The sequence below is a fragment of the Pterocles gutturalis genome, unplaced genomic scaffold (genome assembly GCF_000699245.1).
Source record: "Pterocles gutturalis isolate BGI_N339 unplaced genomic scaffold, ASM69924v1 scaffold5482, whole genome shotgun sequence".
NCBI lineage: Eukaryota > Metazoa > Chordata > Aves > Pterocliformes > Pteroclidae > Pterocles > Pterocles gutturalis.
Window position 1 is genome coordinate 16,439 of NW_010110026.1, and position 17,049 is coordinate 33,487.

The window sequence follows — 17,049 nt, forward strand, 5'->3', positions numbered from 1 at the left end:
CAGGGTCAGTTCACGGTGTTTAACAAGAGGGGAAATGGAAAAAAAAAAAATCCTACACCATGCCAGGGCAGAAACATTTCCTGCAATCTTTCTTTTTTTTTTTTTTTCTGTCCTTGGCACATTTTCAAGCCTGAAATAGTTTTACTTCCACAGTTGCTGCCTCCACCCCTTGCTGTTCAGGTTTCTGCTCCGTGTTCACATCAGACTCCCCACACCCACCGAGCACGTCCAGCCTTCGGAAACCTGCAGCCAAACATTTTTAACAGACAACTCAACACACTGGTACGAGGCAGGAGGCTTGGCCGGTGTGCTCCTCCGTGCCCTGGAAGGGCTGAAGGACAGCTGCCAGGACAACGTTGCTTTCTACCTCCTGGCTGACGCGCCTTGGGTTCGACAAGCTCGTGCTGTTTCTTCCGGAAGACTCTGCCTCACCCGTAACTTCCTAGTCCTTTCCAACCTCACTGATTCTATGATAAGTGGCAGGTTGAAGGGCTGAAGGTGGTCCCTCTGCCTCGTGGCGTAGCAGAGTCACTCTGCCCTAACTCGGGCCGTGCTCTGCAGCAGCAGCAGGAGGAGGACGATGCCCTAGTGTAAGATCTCGTATCTCTGTTGGGAGAGCCAGGTGATGCCCTAGGAACGTGGCTTCTGTGCCAGGCTCTTGTGCAACTCAGAGCAAAGAGCAAACCCGTGATGTCCGAGCCCCTCCTGAGACATCGGATTGCAGCCTTTCTGAAGGCTCCAGTGGGAGCTGCTTCAGGCTGTGTGCAGTGTGCCCTGGTCTTGGAGAGATCTTGTGTTAAAACATTTCCCCCCAGACAGAACTAGTGCCTGGCTCGGACTGAAATCCACGCGTGGCTCGGGGGCTCGTCGGACACAGTGGCACCATCACCATGCAGAAAGCATCCAGACACTCCAGCACAGAAATCGGATTAATAACTAACTTCCCCCTGGGAGCGGGCAGCACACAGAGCCTGTGGTTCCAGACTGCTCGGGGAAGAGAAGCCTTTCCCAGCCCGGCCCCCCGAGGAGCTCTGCCCTAGAACGTCAGCGCAGAGGGAGCTGCCGCGCACGGGGGGAACACGGCATGCCCTGAATTCTCACCAGCTTTTGTTTGTGCTAGGTGGGTCATGCACATTCCTAGGAATAACCCAACCTTCTCCTGAGTGGGAAAGAAAAACAGTCTCACTGCAGAGCAACCTGCACTCCACCGATCGGGCAGGAGATGGGTTTTTTTCCTAACCTGGCTGACCTTGCTCAGCAGCATTCTTAAAGGTCATTGCTATTTTCTGTGCCTGTTACCAGTCTACTGGGGGACGGGGATAAAGAGACACTTGTTCACCCTGATTAAAACAAAACTGGAAATTAATTGGAAGCTGCATGAGAGGAGAAAAGTGCTGCCTCAGCATTTGCTCAGCTTGGGCAAAATACAGCACTTGACGTGGCTGCAACAGGTACATGGAGCAACCAACAACCAGAGCCTTGGCTGACACTGCAAAGTCAAAAATTTAAAGTGTAATTTCTATTAGTTAAACCGATAAAATAATTTTGGTCTCTCTCAAAATGTTAAACATGTTAAAATACTCATTACAAGTCAGACAGGACACGGTTTCTCTTTGGTAAGAATTTATAGTTACCCCATTCTTACAGCGCCTGAAGTGTTCTTCTGTAACCCACTCATTCTCCAGAATCGTTTTTCCTCACTTCTCCTAAGAAATCGTAAGCCAGCTCTGAGATATCGAAGGCTTTGTGAGTGTTTTCTGAGGACAGCAGGTACTGAAGTGCACCGTCATTCTCTCGGCTCTTTTTCAAGAAGTCCGCAATCGCCCTCCAGCGAGATGCTTCAGATGCTTCCTCAGCCCACTTGTAGTCAGGGAGGAACGTGGAGTGGAGGAGCGGGAAGACAGAGTCGTGGTACACCAGGACAAATAGAGACTTCAGAAACTCTCCGTCCCTCTGCAGAGAAGAGGATTTGGAAATACTTCAATGCAAATAACACGGTGTTGCCAAGTGGTGTACGCAGGGGAAAAGAAAAAAAAAAACAAAACAAGCCCAGTTCTGAGGATAACAACGGGAGGAGATCTGACCTTCCTAAACAAACAACTGTAAGCTTGGATGAGCCTCAAACTCGCCACCAAGAGCTGCACTACACAAACTCTGCCCTAGGCACAGAGTCCCAGCAGGCCCACGCTCCTCGCAGCACGCGGCTCTGAGCAGGTCGGGCCACACCGTCGGCGCTGTTATTTCACGCTCTGCCAGGACACTCTGTGTGTGTGGCGAGAATTATGCCCTCCCCTGGCTGCAAAGCCCCGTTTGCAAAACCCAGAGACTTAAGAATCAGTCTGGTCAATTATCAAATGCTGAAAGAACCCGGCTGCTTTGAGATCTGTGTGCCTCGTTTTCCACGCACACGCTGGAAAAACCCCTTCACGCGGGGACACGCACAGAGCGCTGCCTCCCTGGAAACTCACCGACCCCCCGAGAGTCCTGCAGAACCATGATCACCGGGACCAGCATGGCACAGTCACAGCTCAGCGGGAGAGTTGGCAGCTAAGCGTCGTACGACCATGCAAGGAGGAGTAAGAATCCAGCAGGCAGCAATCCTACCGTGGGAGCGGCACACGCCAAATCGGGTAGAACGGGCTGGTTCTGGGCTAGCGAGGAGTTACTCATTCTTTGAGCAGATCAGCTTTCATTCTGGCTGAACGGCCTTGAAAAAGCGATTCTGACTCAACAGCGTTTGTTTTGTTTGCGTAAACGGGGAGATCTCCTTGTGTACCCACTCAGGAGCACACACAGTGAATGAAATATCCTGCTGCTGCTCCCAAGAAGTGAAGCCTCTTGGAGCAGGAGGCAGTGCCTCTCTCGTTCGGTTATCTCCAGCTTCGCTTTGTCCCGAGCTCAGGAGGTGGGACAGGCTAAGGGGAAGCCTGGTGCCATGGCCAGGTCGGTTCTCCTCCAGCTGTCTGCACACCAAAATGGGCGATGACAGCTGTCTGAGGTGGGGAGATTTGAGGAATCTGGGGCCTTTTTCCAGGCAGGCTGTGGGAGGACGGTAGCTCGGGGGCTGGAGGAGGAAAGATCACTTTGTGGACGTGCACAGCCCCTTCTGTGCGGGTGGAAAGATTTCACCAGTCGAGTGTGGGAAGCACATCATGAAAGGGAGCCACGCTTTGGGTACGAACCTGTAATAGCTCCCCCACTAACAAAGAAAAGCCTATAATTTATTACCTTCTCCGATCTCTTCAACGTTCTTTCTCTCTCTGCCCAAGCGCTCTAAAATGAAATGTAAGATCAGACTGAGATTGTGGAGATCTAAACCAATTCCATTTTTAGCTGCAAAAATCTCTCCCTGCAGGCTCATAGCAGTTGAAGCTCCCGTCGCAGTCCCACTTCCCTCACACTCCCCACTCCTCCCTCATGCCAGGTTAGTTGATTCAAGCAAACAGCCCTTCCACCCGACTGTACAGATGCGAGGATTTGGAGATCTGAAACTCCCAGAGCCATATACGTGAAATCAAGGGGATCCACTTTTCAGAAAAATCGGTCACAACCGAGGTTGGTTTTTTTTTTTTCCACCGTACAAGCCCGGAGAAATACAGCCTAACCCCAAAGCTGACAGTGTCTAACAGTTGTGTCCTTCGTGCAGAAATGACTCAGCTGCTGTTGTCTGGTCGCAGGACACCTGTGCGGGACAGCAGTGTAAATACGGTGAGCGCTGTCCTGCTCAAGCGTTCTCTTGCTGTTCTGAAGGCAACAAGACACACGAGATCTGCACGGACTTGAAACAATTATAAAACGTTTCTGCTGTTTGGCTTTTCCAATTATCTTTTCACAGGATAAAGAAAGCTCAAATTTTGCAAACGCTCTGGCAATCCTGACCCATCGGATGTGACTGAACACTACATAGATAACGTACCCGAAGTGCATCCAGCAAGTCTGTCTGATCCAGGAGCTGAGGGAAAGTTGCTAAAACAGGATTACAGATTAAATCTGAAACAGAAAACAAACACGTTCAAGGCTAAGGAAGGAACAGGATGGTTTTCAAGGGATGAACACATCAAGGTATGCAGCACATCCCCTCCCCTCAGAATATTTCAAAGGGAAAACTAGCTGCAGGGAAGGTGAAGAGCCAGCAACGGCATTCTCTGACCATAGCAAGCTGTCGAGACAGCTAACCGGCGAGAGGAACAATTGCTGGCTTATTGGGAATGCCAGCGAGCAGGAGACCTTACCGATTGAACCTCGGGGCAGATGGAGGTGTTTTCCTCCTTTCTGCACCTGTCTTTTATATAAACACCTGAAACTGTGCTGCTGGATTTGGCTGTTATCAATAAACACACCTTCTTTCTGCCTTAGCCTGGCGTGTTGTGTGCAATTGAGAACAGGTAACAAGTAAATCTACCAAACGGGGCACATCATCGAAGCCCATCGCTCTCCTGCGTGCTTTTCGGGTTATCTCCCCTTGGAGCCGAACGGGCTGGCTGTATCTAACTGGGGCAGGGCATCCCTGCCTCTGTGGCTCTCGGGATCCACAGCTCTTGTTACAAAGCCCAGCAAAGCCTGAACCCCAGGGGCGCAGCGGCCCTGTCGGTAGTTTAGTTAATGAGATTGTGGATAAGATTACAGGAGTGCTACAAGTAACACAGAGAGGAACTTTGGTTGAAGTGTTTTATTTCTCTTGGGATTTTAAATATTTAATGTATGCTGTTGTTTCTTCATGTTGAAGCTGATGGAGAGTTTAGTAAACAACTAATGACAAAACATTTCACAGAAGCAAGCCAGAACTGACTGCTTTTGGGAAATATAACAGGCATTTTAAGTTGCCTAAAGTGATAGTTGATCTTGAAATAAGAGAAACCTGCTTTTGTCACGGCAGAAAAAAGTAGAAAATGGCCACAAGAACAACTTCTGAAATGCCAGAGTAAAGCCTTTAAATCATTTCCAATGAAGTCAGAATCCAAATGGATGCAATTTAACTCCAGGAGAGGTCATCAGCCTCATCTACTGTCCTATGTCGTAAAGATCAAATCAAGTACATAGAGTGCTTCTCAGCTGCCCTTTAAAAACTAAACAATCTCAGTTTCTCTGCGATAAGTTTATTAAACAAAGCATCAATTTACGAAAGGGTCTGACTTTCAGACACTGAAATCAGTATGCTCAGAATGCATACTGAAGTTCAAGAAAATCAGGAAGGGAGTCAGGTTCTGAGCACCTTTGAAAGACGAACCTGTACTTCAGACGCCTAAGTATGGTTAAACACGTTAGTAAGCGCACGGGCAAATTGATTTGCCGTAGGAACAGACGATACATAATTCAGTCTGCAGAGAGATGGGGGAAACATAAGAAAATCCCTTTACCAATATAAATTCACCTTAGTTAAGTCATGTAATTTTTCCATATTTCAAATTGATTTTAAAATGGAGAAGACAATAAACCATCACAGTTCTGTTGAAGGAAAGATGGGGAAGGAAAAAGAGTTGTAAAATCAGAGCAAGATACTGAGTTCTAAAACCAGAACTCTTCCACTTCTGCCTCTTCCTGCTTCATTAGCCAATAAGTAAATAATAATTTAAAAAATAAATAAAGAGGATGACTTAGCCTCAATGACAAAAACATCTGCCTAATCCCTTCTCTAACTCCAAGAACACGCATATGCTAGAAACGAATTCGTAAACCTGTGTGCATGACTAATCTCTCACTGCACAGGTGGTGAAAAGGAAACATTTCTCTTTGAAATAATCCTCTACCTTCATTTGCTTTTTAAAATTTATTTATTTACAAAGAACCCTTTACCTGTCCACATAGGCTTTTTTTTTTAATGAGAATTTCGCTGAAAACACTTTATTCATAGTTCACAGAAAATAAATCTATCTCATGGTTTCTGCATTCTGCGATGTGAGCCGATGTCAGACAGGGCAAGGCACCAGGTGCGAGCTGAAATATTAACAGTTGGAAGTGCAAACACACCGAGCAGTGCCATCCACAGCAAAGGGACAACAGCTTTCTGTTTGTCCCCACAACACCCGCAGGCTGCCACTAAAATACTGAAATCCTCTGCCCAGGGAGCATGACTTCCTGACCTTGTTGAGATCTGTCGGTCAGTGCCAGGGACAAAATCCTGCCAGTACCCTGGATCAGCGAGTTGCTCCCACAGCCCCCGGGTTTCTCTTACAGACTCTGGAGAAATTTTTTTTTTTTAGGAACCTGATGTTTCTCCACCACTGAGCTCCTCTCCGCAGCAGCAGTTCTTACCTGTGCTTTGCATGCTTATTCTGTCCTTCAGGAGAGCATCACCAAGTATCTGCCGATACAATATCAAGAGATGGATGGAGCACATGCTGCCAATTAACGTTTCTGGGAGAAAACTGGGGGGAAAATAAAACAATGTGCAGTTGAGATTTTTATTCAAAACTGCTGCTATGAAGCACTGCTCACCAAAATTTGAGAGTAATGACAGCTTCATGGGGATGGTTACTCTCCTACGTGGCAACTCCATGAATCTGTCACAGCTCTGGAAGGTGCACATTGATCAAGCTGCAACAGCCAGACTCCTGGTGTTGTGGTTTTCAATATTATCTAAATTTAAAGACTATGTAGTTGTTTTCAACCAAACAGCTCTAGGTGTCAAGCAAAGATCAAGTACAACATGCAGGGGACACGACCCTCAGATTTTTCTGAAGCCAGTGAGCACGCTGGCTCTCGGGAACCATTCTAGGCTGTCTGCAATACTTGCGCACTTTACGGCAGCACACACGCATACTTACTTCAGGATGTCTTTCGACTGCACACTTAATGACCTCAGTTTCACTACAAGCACTGGCTGCTTCTTGAGTGATATCAACTGATGAAAAACACCACTGCCTGCTTAAGAAATAAATACCCAATGTGAAAGCTGTCATGTTGAAAGATCATTAAGAATTATATTACAAGAACAGACATTTAAATTTGGCAAGAGATGTTTTGCTAAAACAGTAATGGCTTAAGGGTGGTCTAAAAACCAGGAGGAACTGAATTATCTGAAAACACATCAACATTTCAGCATTTGGTCTAACGTAAGCTATTACCTCTCTCCAGGATGGTGGATTCACAATATGGGTGGAGCACTGGAAATTACAGAAACACGAGTGCTGGCAGGTGGCTCTGAATGCCACCAGCCCTAACAATCAGCTCTCTCTTGTGCAGAACGAGAACACACAAACCAAAGCCAGGCTGTGGCCACTGCACGCTAACGAGGGCCCTGCCTGGCGCTGCATGTTGTACAATAGGTACAGCAGGTGTTGTGTCATTTCATTTAAATAATGTTCAGGAGAAACCATACCTCTTCTTGATAGCGATGGGTCAACCTCGACGCCTCGCTCATAGGGAGTGCCACCATTTAACAGCAGCTCGTACATCCTGTGAAAGAAGAGCAGCAGAGTTACAACAAAAGGATGTAAGGAGATGTGAGAACAGAACCACCACTTTCTGGAAAAAAAAAAAAAAAGAAACCCGCTATCTCAAAAAAAAACCTCACACAATGCTTGAGGCTATGACTAGTATTTTATATGAAAAGGCTCCACCTAACTACTAAGTAACCAAAAAAAAATGGTAAATTTGAAACTTGTATTGAGATTTAAATTATATGAGGAAAATAGTTAATTATTTTAAAATAAATTAGCGACACTGATTCTCTTCCACATGACTCCAATGTTTTTCTTCTACGAAATTCAGCAATTGTTTCACTAAAAAGTTTTTGAGGAGTCACAGCTGAAGTATCACAGCTACTAAGATATGGAAGATGGAAAATGTTGAAGAATAACATGATCCCAGTTCTGTCAAGAGTAAGTCACTGTTGAAGCAAGCACGCGATTTCCTCTCTGGGTACCATGCTTAACTTAATGGAACAGAAAATCAGATTTAAAAGAGAGTTAGAGGCTTACAGAACAGCAGAAGTCTCCTGTGGGTTTATTTTATTTTTTGGTCCTGTAATCCAAATATATTCGGAATACACATATATATCTATCTGTATTTGGTAAAAATCAACTATTGTAAGTCTGCTCTCCAATGAATCATTTCTCAATGAAAGCAGAAAGCTTTCCTACGTTTAATAAAATGGAAACATACACATTTTATTGTATTGTATTTTTTTGTGTATTGTGTATTGTGTTTTTATTGTATTTTATTGTAGAGTGCTGGATAAGAGCCAGTACAACCTGTGCATTCCTCTGGATTACACCTGCCCCTGTCAGCGTGTGGGTATGAAATACAAACTTTACCCCTAGTCTAAAATACATGTATATACATACATATGTAATTACAGAGAGAAGGAAAACATAAAAAACTTACTTGGAAGGAACAGGCATTCCATTAGAAGTAAAAAGCTTCAGAAATGCCCAGCCACAGCTTAGCTCTCCTCTTTCACCTGTGGACTAGGAAAAAAACAAAAAAAAGGTAAATTTAAATAACTTAGCAGCTAAACCAGAATGAGTAACTGAACCACAAGCAATTATTTAAAATAATCATGTAAAATGGTGAAAGCCCCAGACTTGTGGTAAGCAAACCCTGACTATGTCGCATTTGCAGGTGTTGGAAGATGTTTTAGGGAACAGCACACACAGTTACGCTGAAATCGATCGCCCATGAACATAAGGAAGAGACAAGGATTTATTAAGCCAAGAAATACACATTTAAGGGAAACCTAAGTACATCAAGCTCCTGAAAAAGAAGAAATGCACAGATACAAAGGTAAAAATCCCCAGACCTGCACTGATGCTCTAAAGAATGCAGGACAGAAAGGAGGAGGGGAAAAAATTTACCCAGAGGCTTTACCCATCTGATTCCATGGTCAACAGGATCCAAGCCAGTGGCCCCGCGCATGGGAAGGCTTTACTCATAGCACCAGAGACCGTGCCTGGGAAAGGGAGGATCCTGTGTGCCAGCCCGCCAGTCTCCAGACCCAAAAGCACAAATACCAGGTAGGAATTGGTAAGCGCTTCAGCTTTCATTTAAACTTACTCTGTCAACGGAAGCAGAGAACTCTGCACACTCTTGGCTGCTCTGGTTAGCACGGGGAGGGCGAGGACGCCCCAGCGGGTCTCTGTGAACCATCCCTCACCAGCACACAGCCTGCCTCTCCTCCGCACCTCTCCACCCGCACCGCACCCGTGCGCCCCGAGCTCACACCGGTGTTAGGGGAAGAGAAAACACAGCAACACTCCCCTTTGCAACTTCTCTGTCCCTGTTTGCAGAGTTCTGTTCCTCACCATTTAACATCCTGCTTGCTACCCGTGGTGGTCACCCCACTGTGCATCTTTCTCCCGTGATTTACTCAATTGCCCGGGTTCACCTGAGGAAGACTGTGACTGTAACGAAAACTAAGTGTTCAGGAAGAGGCAGCAAGACTCGAGCCAGTCTTGTAGACACAGTGGCTGAGATATTTCAGAACAGTGACCTGTTCCGAAAAGCCACGGTATCCTCCAAATATCAGTGTTTCTTGTGTGCCTTATGGTAGTTCTTACGGGCTGTACCAGCTATTGTGTCACTACTCGGTGTGCTTTCAAGAGCATATCCTAGATGGAGAGGGTGTATCACAGCTAGAAACCAGCATCCACACTATTTAAACAGTTCACATTTTTGGATATAGCACAATAGTCTGAAACAAATCACAAAGAGAGAAAAAACAATGCAGAAGTGGAGAGAGAATTGCTCCTCTCCAATCACATAGTATAAAATCTTTGTCAGACTACCAGAAATTATTTCAGGGTAAGTAAAGGTTCATTCATGTCTATTCATCAGCACATCTTTTATTCTCTAAATATCAACTAGAACTAGAAGTTCCCAAACCCAACATCTCTCTCCTCCCTCCCAGAAGGCAAAAGGAATACAGTCTTGCAGTCAGCTAGGAAAAGTTCAGCTGCGTTTCCATTTGGAGCTCACAGTTTGCTGCTGGGATACTGCAGCTGGACCCGGAATATGGGACAGCTGGTTCATTTTATAAACCCGTGCTTGGAGAGTTTTATACTGCAACTCCACACACTCACATTGCGAATATACGTGATGCCAAGTTCAAACAATATACCGATGCCTGAAGACAGAGAGTTGGACCTGACAAAACAGTCACCATCGAGCAAGCTGGGTAAAATGCCGGTTACCTAATACAGAGAGGGGGGGGGAAAAAAATAAGTGAAGGTACCGATTAAAAAAACCTCTTGATTTTTAGAGGCCACGGAATACATCACTCATTCACACAAGATCCCATTGCTTATAAAAGAAACTGATGAGTACAGAACCAATTTCAGTTGAAACTTTGTTCCCCTTATTCTTGATCTTGCCAAGAAACAGAGCTATGCTACCAAGGAACCTTTTTTGTGTGTGATGAATCAAAGGACTTTAGATGTCAGAAAGCACTTGATTCCCTCCGAGAACACAGCAACAACTGGGGTAAAACATGACAGCACTACCGAGTGTGGCCCTGCACAGCACCTGGAACACGGGACATAGCATGTGCTCTTTTTTTAATTAAACCAAAGCAACAGCTCACTTGCAGAGCAGCCGGTCTCCTCCCTTTTCCAGGAACACCCCGCAGTGTGCACCTGGTATCAATTCAAAGTTAACCAGTGCCACCAGCTGGATCACCAATCCCTCCGGCTACTTCTCCTCGCCCTCAAATCTTTTCTCCAAAGTGTTTTTGCTAAAACAATTAGCTTAGTTCGAATTATGCACTTCAGCACGTCTTGTCTTTCCTGCATGGTCACTTTGGTTGCAGTACGTTTTATTTCAACACAAATACCTGAAGTGATACATGTCACTAAACCAGAAGCCGTAAATAGTTACTGTGTCACTCCCTGAGCGAGATACATACCCTTGGAGAAAAGCTCCACGTTTGAGGATTTTTAGGTTGCCACGTAGCTCTCACGGTGTGAATGTTACTCAGCACCTAAAATATTTTAAGTGGTGAAAAAAGCTTCAGACTGGTTTTTCTGGAGAGCTATGCAGCTTTAAGAAAACGCAGTGTTATCCCAGATTCATACAACATTCCGCACACAAAGAAAAAGTTACACTTGCTCCTCAACTTTATCAGAGGGTTTCAGTTTGAAGGACTACAGAGGAAGTTTTCTCTGGAGACACAGAGCACTTTCCAACCATCCCTGCTTCACATACACCAGTAACAGTCCCTTTGCCCCCAGAGCATTCAGTGCAGCAGGAAGAAAACGGCTGGATTGTCAGCGTTAGATCTGTTAGAAAAAGCCGCTCCACAAATACACACAAAGGAGCACAGAGGATGGACGGCAGGTGGGGGAACCCGAATATGGCCCTGACCCATCGCAGGAGAGAGATCGGCCCGGAAAAGGCTCTTCTCCACAAACATGAAGGAGCAAAGAGGCACAATGGCAGGTGGGGGGACCAAAATTATAGACTGGGAGAAATGGAGCTCTTGCCCCAGCCCCTCCCAGGGCGGCCCAGGGGCCGGGCGTGACACCCATCGCGATGAGTCGAAAGGAGCGGCTCTCCGATCATCCATCACCTTACAAACCAAAAGCGGCTGCTGCTTCAGGAAGCGAGGCACTGCGGCATGCAGGGGAAGAGCATTTTGGGACTGCAAATGGCCTTCTGTGGGACATTCAGGGGAGGAGCCAAAAGGGAGGGATCAAAGTGCTTTGGGGAGTAACAAGGGTGGGAAAACAGAGGGGTGAGTATGCGTGTCTGCCATGCCCGGCACCTGACCAGTGCGGTCCGTCCTGTTTTTCCACTAAACTCCATTTATAGCTGTTTTTCTGGGTGAATGGGCTCTCTATTCTCAGTGCCTGTGTGTGTGGACGTCTAGGTGCCATCAGCGAGCCAGACCACAGGTCACTGGGGGGCTACGCATCTGCGGTGACTCCGAGGGAGAGAGCGAGGGCACGCCTGTCAGCGTGTCACCACAGGCCAGGACTGATCGGTCAGTAAATCAAGCAGCTTGGGAGGCAGATTGTGTGTGTATGTGTCTCTCTCCAAGTGGGACAACGGGAGGAGCTGGATCATGAAAGATCCAGACCTCATCAAGACTTTTTTTGATAGCCAAACAACTTACCCGATTGCCGTCAAACAGACAGAATCGGACATGTCTGCTGAGAACCTGTATGCTGACTCCTGGGAGAGGAATCATTTTACAGCTGCATAAAGTTACAATCAACGATACTCGAGTTGGTCTAGGATAGATCTGAAATACAGGCAACAGAAGAAGGATTTCAGTGCAACAGATAGGTCCTATCAAAGTCCAAGAAGAAAGAACTATTCTAAAAATGGTGCAAATCGAGATATAATCATTAGCCAAAATGAAAGAAGACAAATGAAACTGGTGATATCACAGTGCCTAGCAGAAGTTCATGGTTTCAAAATTCAGACTAGTCACCCATGCTTCACCCCAGACAGGGAAGGAACCCACAGACTTAAGATGAAACATGATTCTCAAAAGATACCCAACATGACCATTTGTACCAATTTTTCACCTATTAGAGAGTAGGATGTGATAACATCTACTGCCTGAGGACTCTGGATTGACATTGAAATCTGTCACCTATTTCACAGCCATATTTACCCACCAGTCTGAAACACTTCTAGCAATTCCCATCTACAGATCCCGTCACTCCTCTCAAACCAAAAGCAGAATAGCTTTCTTACCAGGCATACTCACAGTATTTTTTGCAGAGTCCCACACCAAGTCTTTGAAAGCCAACTGTGATGGAGTAAGTTCAGGCTGCAAAAAGTAACTTGCTCGAAACTGACTGCCTACAACAAGAGTAATTTTTAAAATTCTTACTTTTTGTATGATCTTTGTGGACACAAAATGAATGACACCCAAAATTGCAATGTGGCTAAAGTTGCATCTGAACATTTGACAAAACTATGGAGGTATCTTCTACCAGCACCCTTTAAAAAGGGTATTTTTACTAGCTGTAGGTACAGTATTTCATTCCAGAAGCTGAATAATTTAATTAACAAAAAGAGCTATTGACTTGAAACAGTTTTAAACAAAAAGACTAAGAAAATATGAAATGTGTAATATACTTGGCAAAGAGACTCCAAAAGATCTCCAAGAGAAAGAGGAGACTAAAAAAATCATAATTTCCTGCAACGTCAACAGGAAGCATCTTCCAAAGAGGAAAACCTTTGAAATCATTAGGAAATTTGTCATTGCCTCCAAGTGGCCAGGATTTCACACAAATAAATTAAAACTTAATTGAAGAAGAACAAAAAGCCTTTTATACATTATTCGACAGGTCAAGTATAGCCTGTAGAAATTACCAATTATAATTAAGCAATAGTGATTTTAGTCCAATAGACTAGTAACCAGGATAAGAAACTCCCCCCAGACACTTGAGACTCCTGCACTACAATTATTACGAGAAAACCTTACCTTCTTCTAAGAGCTGGAAAAGCGTGGACGGGCGGAATCCTGCAGGAACTGCTCCTATGTTTGCCAATACCTCTACTGTGTCATTCTGTTAGAAAACAAACAGATATCAGTATTGCTGCTATTTAACATCTTAATTCCATCCTCATTTAGAACTCTCACACAACCAATATCAGAGTCCTGGGCCATCAGTCCCCTCTTCTCATCTGAAGCTAGTTTGGCCCAACTCCAGCAAATATTTTACTCCGTTTCATGTATCACCCCAGCCAAGCTCCTGTCTTTTTAAATCCCCCTTCCAGTTCAAAGCAGCAGCAGAGCAGCCAGTTACAGAACAAAATCAAAACCTTGAAAGAAATGGTGCAGTACTACTGCGGCAAAACAACAGACGACATCTCATTTCTGTCTTCATTCAGACACACGGGCTGGCCTGCAGCCTATTTCTAAAGCATTAGAGAACATTTCTGTAGCATTTCTTGCTACAAAAACAAGATAGAGATGTTAGTTAAAAACATCGGTCTGTACTATGAGAGAGAGTGTTTGGTCAAAGGCAAACCTTGCCTACAAAATAATGAACATTATGGGAGATGAAGTCACTATGTGAGACATACACCCACCTCGGTGATAGCTCTTCTTACAGCACTCCAGTGAGAATCTGTTCTGGAAGGAAAAGAATGTGTTTTTTATAAAATATCACCCTTGTGTGGACAAAAATTTGAACACTAAATACAGGTTTGTCTTCAAATACCAACAGCTTACTAACCACATGTATGTGAGGTACCAATAACGGCATATTTCTGGCCACTAACTGACAGACTGTCTCATGAGAACTCGATGCATGACTCAGTCATTCTTTGAGTTTATGGCAGGGAAAGCCAAAAACAAATCAAAGCAGAACTCCCCAGCAAACCCACTCAAGGAAAAACGTGTCTGCAAACTGAAAAAAAAAAAAAGTGTCTGCTGTACTGACAAGAAAAATGCAGTCACATTTTAGGAAAAGATTTAAGGAGAAGAAGGAAGCATAATTTTCTAGTTATTTGCTTTCACATCACTCCATTTACCTTTTTTTAATTTCAGTTCCGTCTGCTGTTTCATCCACCACTTCTACGTGTTCATCACTTTCCCCCTGGCTGTCAACATCTTCATTATGCACCTGTAATTCAGATTCAAAAAAGGCAAAGTGCTTGATTTCTTCACAGTTGGGTTCTTAAAAATGCTTTCTCCAAGCACAGCACATGCTAATGGTTCAGAAGAGGTTTTCTGTCACTCCAGAGCACTGTAGCCGCAGAACACTGCCCTTAGTTCTGCCGTTACAGCTAGGGATTGGAGTATTCCTCCAAGTACGCAAGAGAACGCATTTGCAAAGCGGATTCTTTAAGAGAGAAATACATCACCCTCACAAAGCAAAACGTTAGCTACTCAACACGTTCTTTAGTTACATGGTGAGAAGCTCTGTTCCAAGGGGTAAAGGTTGGATTTGCAGAACTCGCTCCATCCAAACTGTACCCGCATTTAAAGATCCATCACAATCGTACGCTGGCTAACTGTGCGTAACTACAGAAACTAACAGGTGTGAGCCACTCTAAAAATGAAAACTCAGAAGTTACAAAACTTTAAGATCTATTTTTGAAAAGGTTCTTCTGTGTCAAATTACAAAATACTCCAACATTTACATGGAGTCACATCTCATATAAATTATGAAAAGCCCAAAATAGTCCATAGCAGCTTGGGGTCTTCAGAGTTGACCTTTAGTGACAGAGATTATGACTTTCCTATTCAAAAAACTTCCCTGCACTTACAGGTCACATCTTCCCCAGGCACAGAAATACTGCTTTTGCTGGCTATCTCCTTACACACACACAAACACAGTGTTATTCCCAAAAAACTGGCAAAGCACCGCTGTGTGGCCCCACACAAGCGTTCTCATCAATTTCATGCAGCGATATGATCGTTAATACATACAAACCAGCAGAGGGGAGACTAGAACAGAAGAAGGCTGCAGCACACTAACCGCAAGATAGGTTCGAGGAACGAAGCCTCTCTCCCCTTTGGAGTTCTCAGCTACCCACCAGCCATCCGCCCTCTTGTCGTGTATCAGCAGGACTTCACCTTTCTTTGCCATTAGAAGGAGAGACAGAGACAAAACACAACCAAATATTTCAGAATGTTTCCGGGCACAATTATATTAAAAAAAAAAAAAAACCCACCAAACACAAGAACTTAATTTTCCCACAACAGAGATCACAGACTCCCGTGACAGACCCCGTCACCACCGAAGGTGGCAAACGGACGCTGGATTCCACCAAGCCAGATGTACAGTGGGAAAAGGCATTTCTCCGTTAATCCCGCAAGGAGGAAACTGCCTGAATCCCAGAAGCACAGGATTTAATTATCGATATTGCTTAACACAGAATGATCTGCAGTACTGACACATCAAAAAACTTCTCGAGACATATTTACCGTAAATGTGAGATCCCCTTCCTCCTGTGCACTGAAGTTGCCAACTGCAATACATTCTTTAACATTTGGATCATCCAACAATTTATCCTCATCTTCATCATCTGTTTCTTCACTGTCTTCCTCCTCAGTGCTTCCTTTGTCTTCACCCTCATCCTCTTCTGCGTTTCCATCTTCTGCTTGAGGATCTTTCTGATGTTCCTCATCCCTACCCAAAACAAATCAAACTTTTTTAATTATTATTTTAACAAAACTTCTCGCAATGGCTGTAAAGCCTTGCAACACGGGCTCCTCTGCAAGGCCATTACCCACATACAGAATTTCCATTCCGGTGTTTTCCTCTCTGTGCCGATCTGAAAGCTCCAAAACCCCAACGCCGTTTCCTCCCTAAGTGTACAGACCACGTTGCATCCTCTCCTCACAACAGCCACTTTGTATTTCAGCCATTAACCAGCACCCACAGAAAATTCCAGGGAGTTGTTCATGAAAAGAAAACAAGCCCCCTAAGAGCTGACTCTTCAGTACTTGTTTTTTAACTGGATGTTAAGATAATAAAGGGGATGAGAGAACAGCTTTCCAGGGTCCTTTCCAACCACACGGGCACAATTCTATTCAAGTGCAGACTGTATTTATTTGTTTAAGCTGCTTACGCTGCGCAGTTCATGGTCACATTATCCTGATCCAAGACAAGAACGAGTTGCTCCAGCTGCTGAGAGAGTTTCAGCAATAGCTTTTCTTCTTCTTCTTTCCTCTGATCATAATTCCCCACTGGCGCAGGCTCATCAGCCTGAGAAAGAAGAACACAACAGATCTGCTCAAGGGATCATAGTTCCCCTATAGTTTTCCAGACATTTCTTACAAGCTTTCACCTTCCTGTGCTGCTGTCACTCCCTGTTTAGTGACATCTTTCTTGCCCTTTTGCTCTGCCAAGATAAAATTTCACGTTGAATTCGGAATCTGCATTCTCCACGTGCAAGATAATGCATGGGGTTGATAATCATTTTATCATGTACCGGGTTGGCAAAGATTTTAAGCGCAGAACTTGTAGCCAGTAAAGCATTAAAAATGCTTTTTTTTTAATGAATATAAATGAATCTTAGAGATCCCAATCCTGTCCTGAGGCATCTAAAGTCGAAGGAGGCTGGTGTTCTCTAAAAACTCTCCCTGATGCATTTTTTGGAGAAAACCATGAACAAATGTGTCTCCACACTTACTTTTTTTAA

The 17,049-nt window shown here is 44.7% G+C and overlaps 1 protein-coding gene across 1 annotated transcript; it reads right to left on the bottom strand.

Annotated features, from left to right (window-relative positions):
- Positions 1-1,674: 1,674 nt before the first annotated feature.
- On the bottom strand, positions 1,675-16,637 carry NPHP1 (nephronophthisis 1 (juvenile); the record flags this gene model as incomplete). Its single annotated transcript, XM_010073166.1, has 17 exons — positions 1,675-1,953; positions 3,229-3,273; positions 3,917-3,990; positions 6,253-6,365; positions 6,765-6,861; positions 7,319-7,395; positions 8,326-8,408; positions 10,020-10,130; positions 10,841-10,915; positions 12,050-12,178; positions 12,653-12,747; positions 13,376-13,460; positions 13,987-14,029; positions 14,431-14,522; positions 15,381-15,482; positions 15,830-16,034; positions 16,477-16,637. Coding segments are annotated over 17 exons (1,866 nt in total), but the record flags the coding sequence as incomplete, so codon positions are not given.
- Between the last annotated feature and the right edge of the window lie 412 nt (positions 16,638-17,049).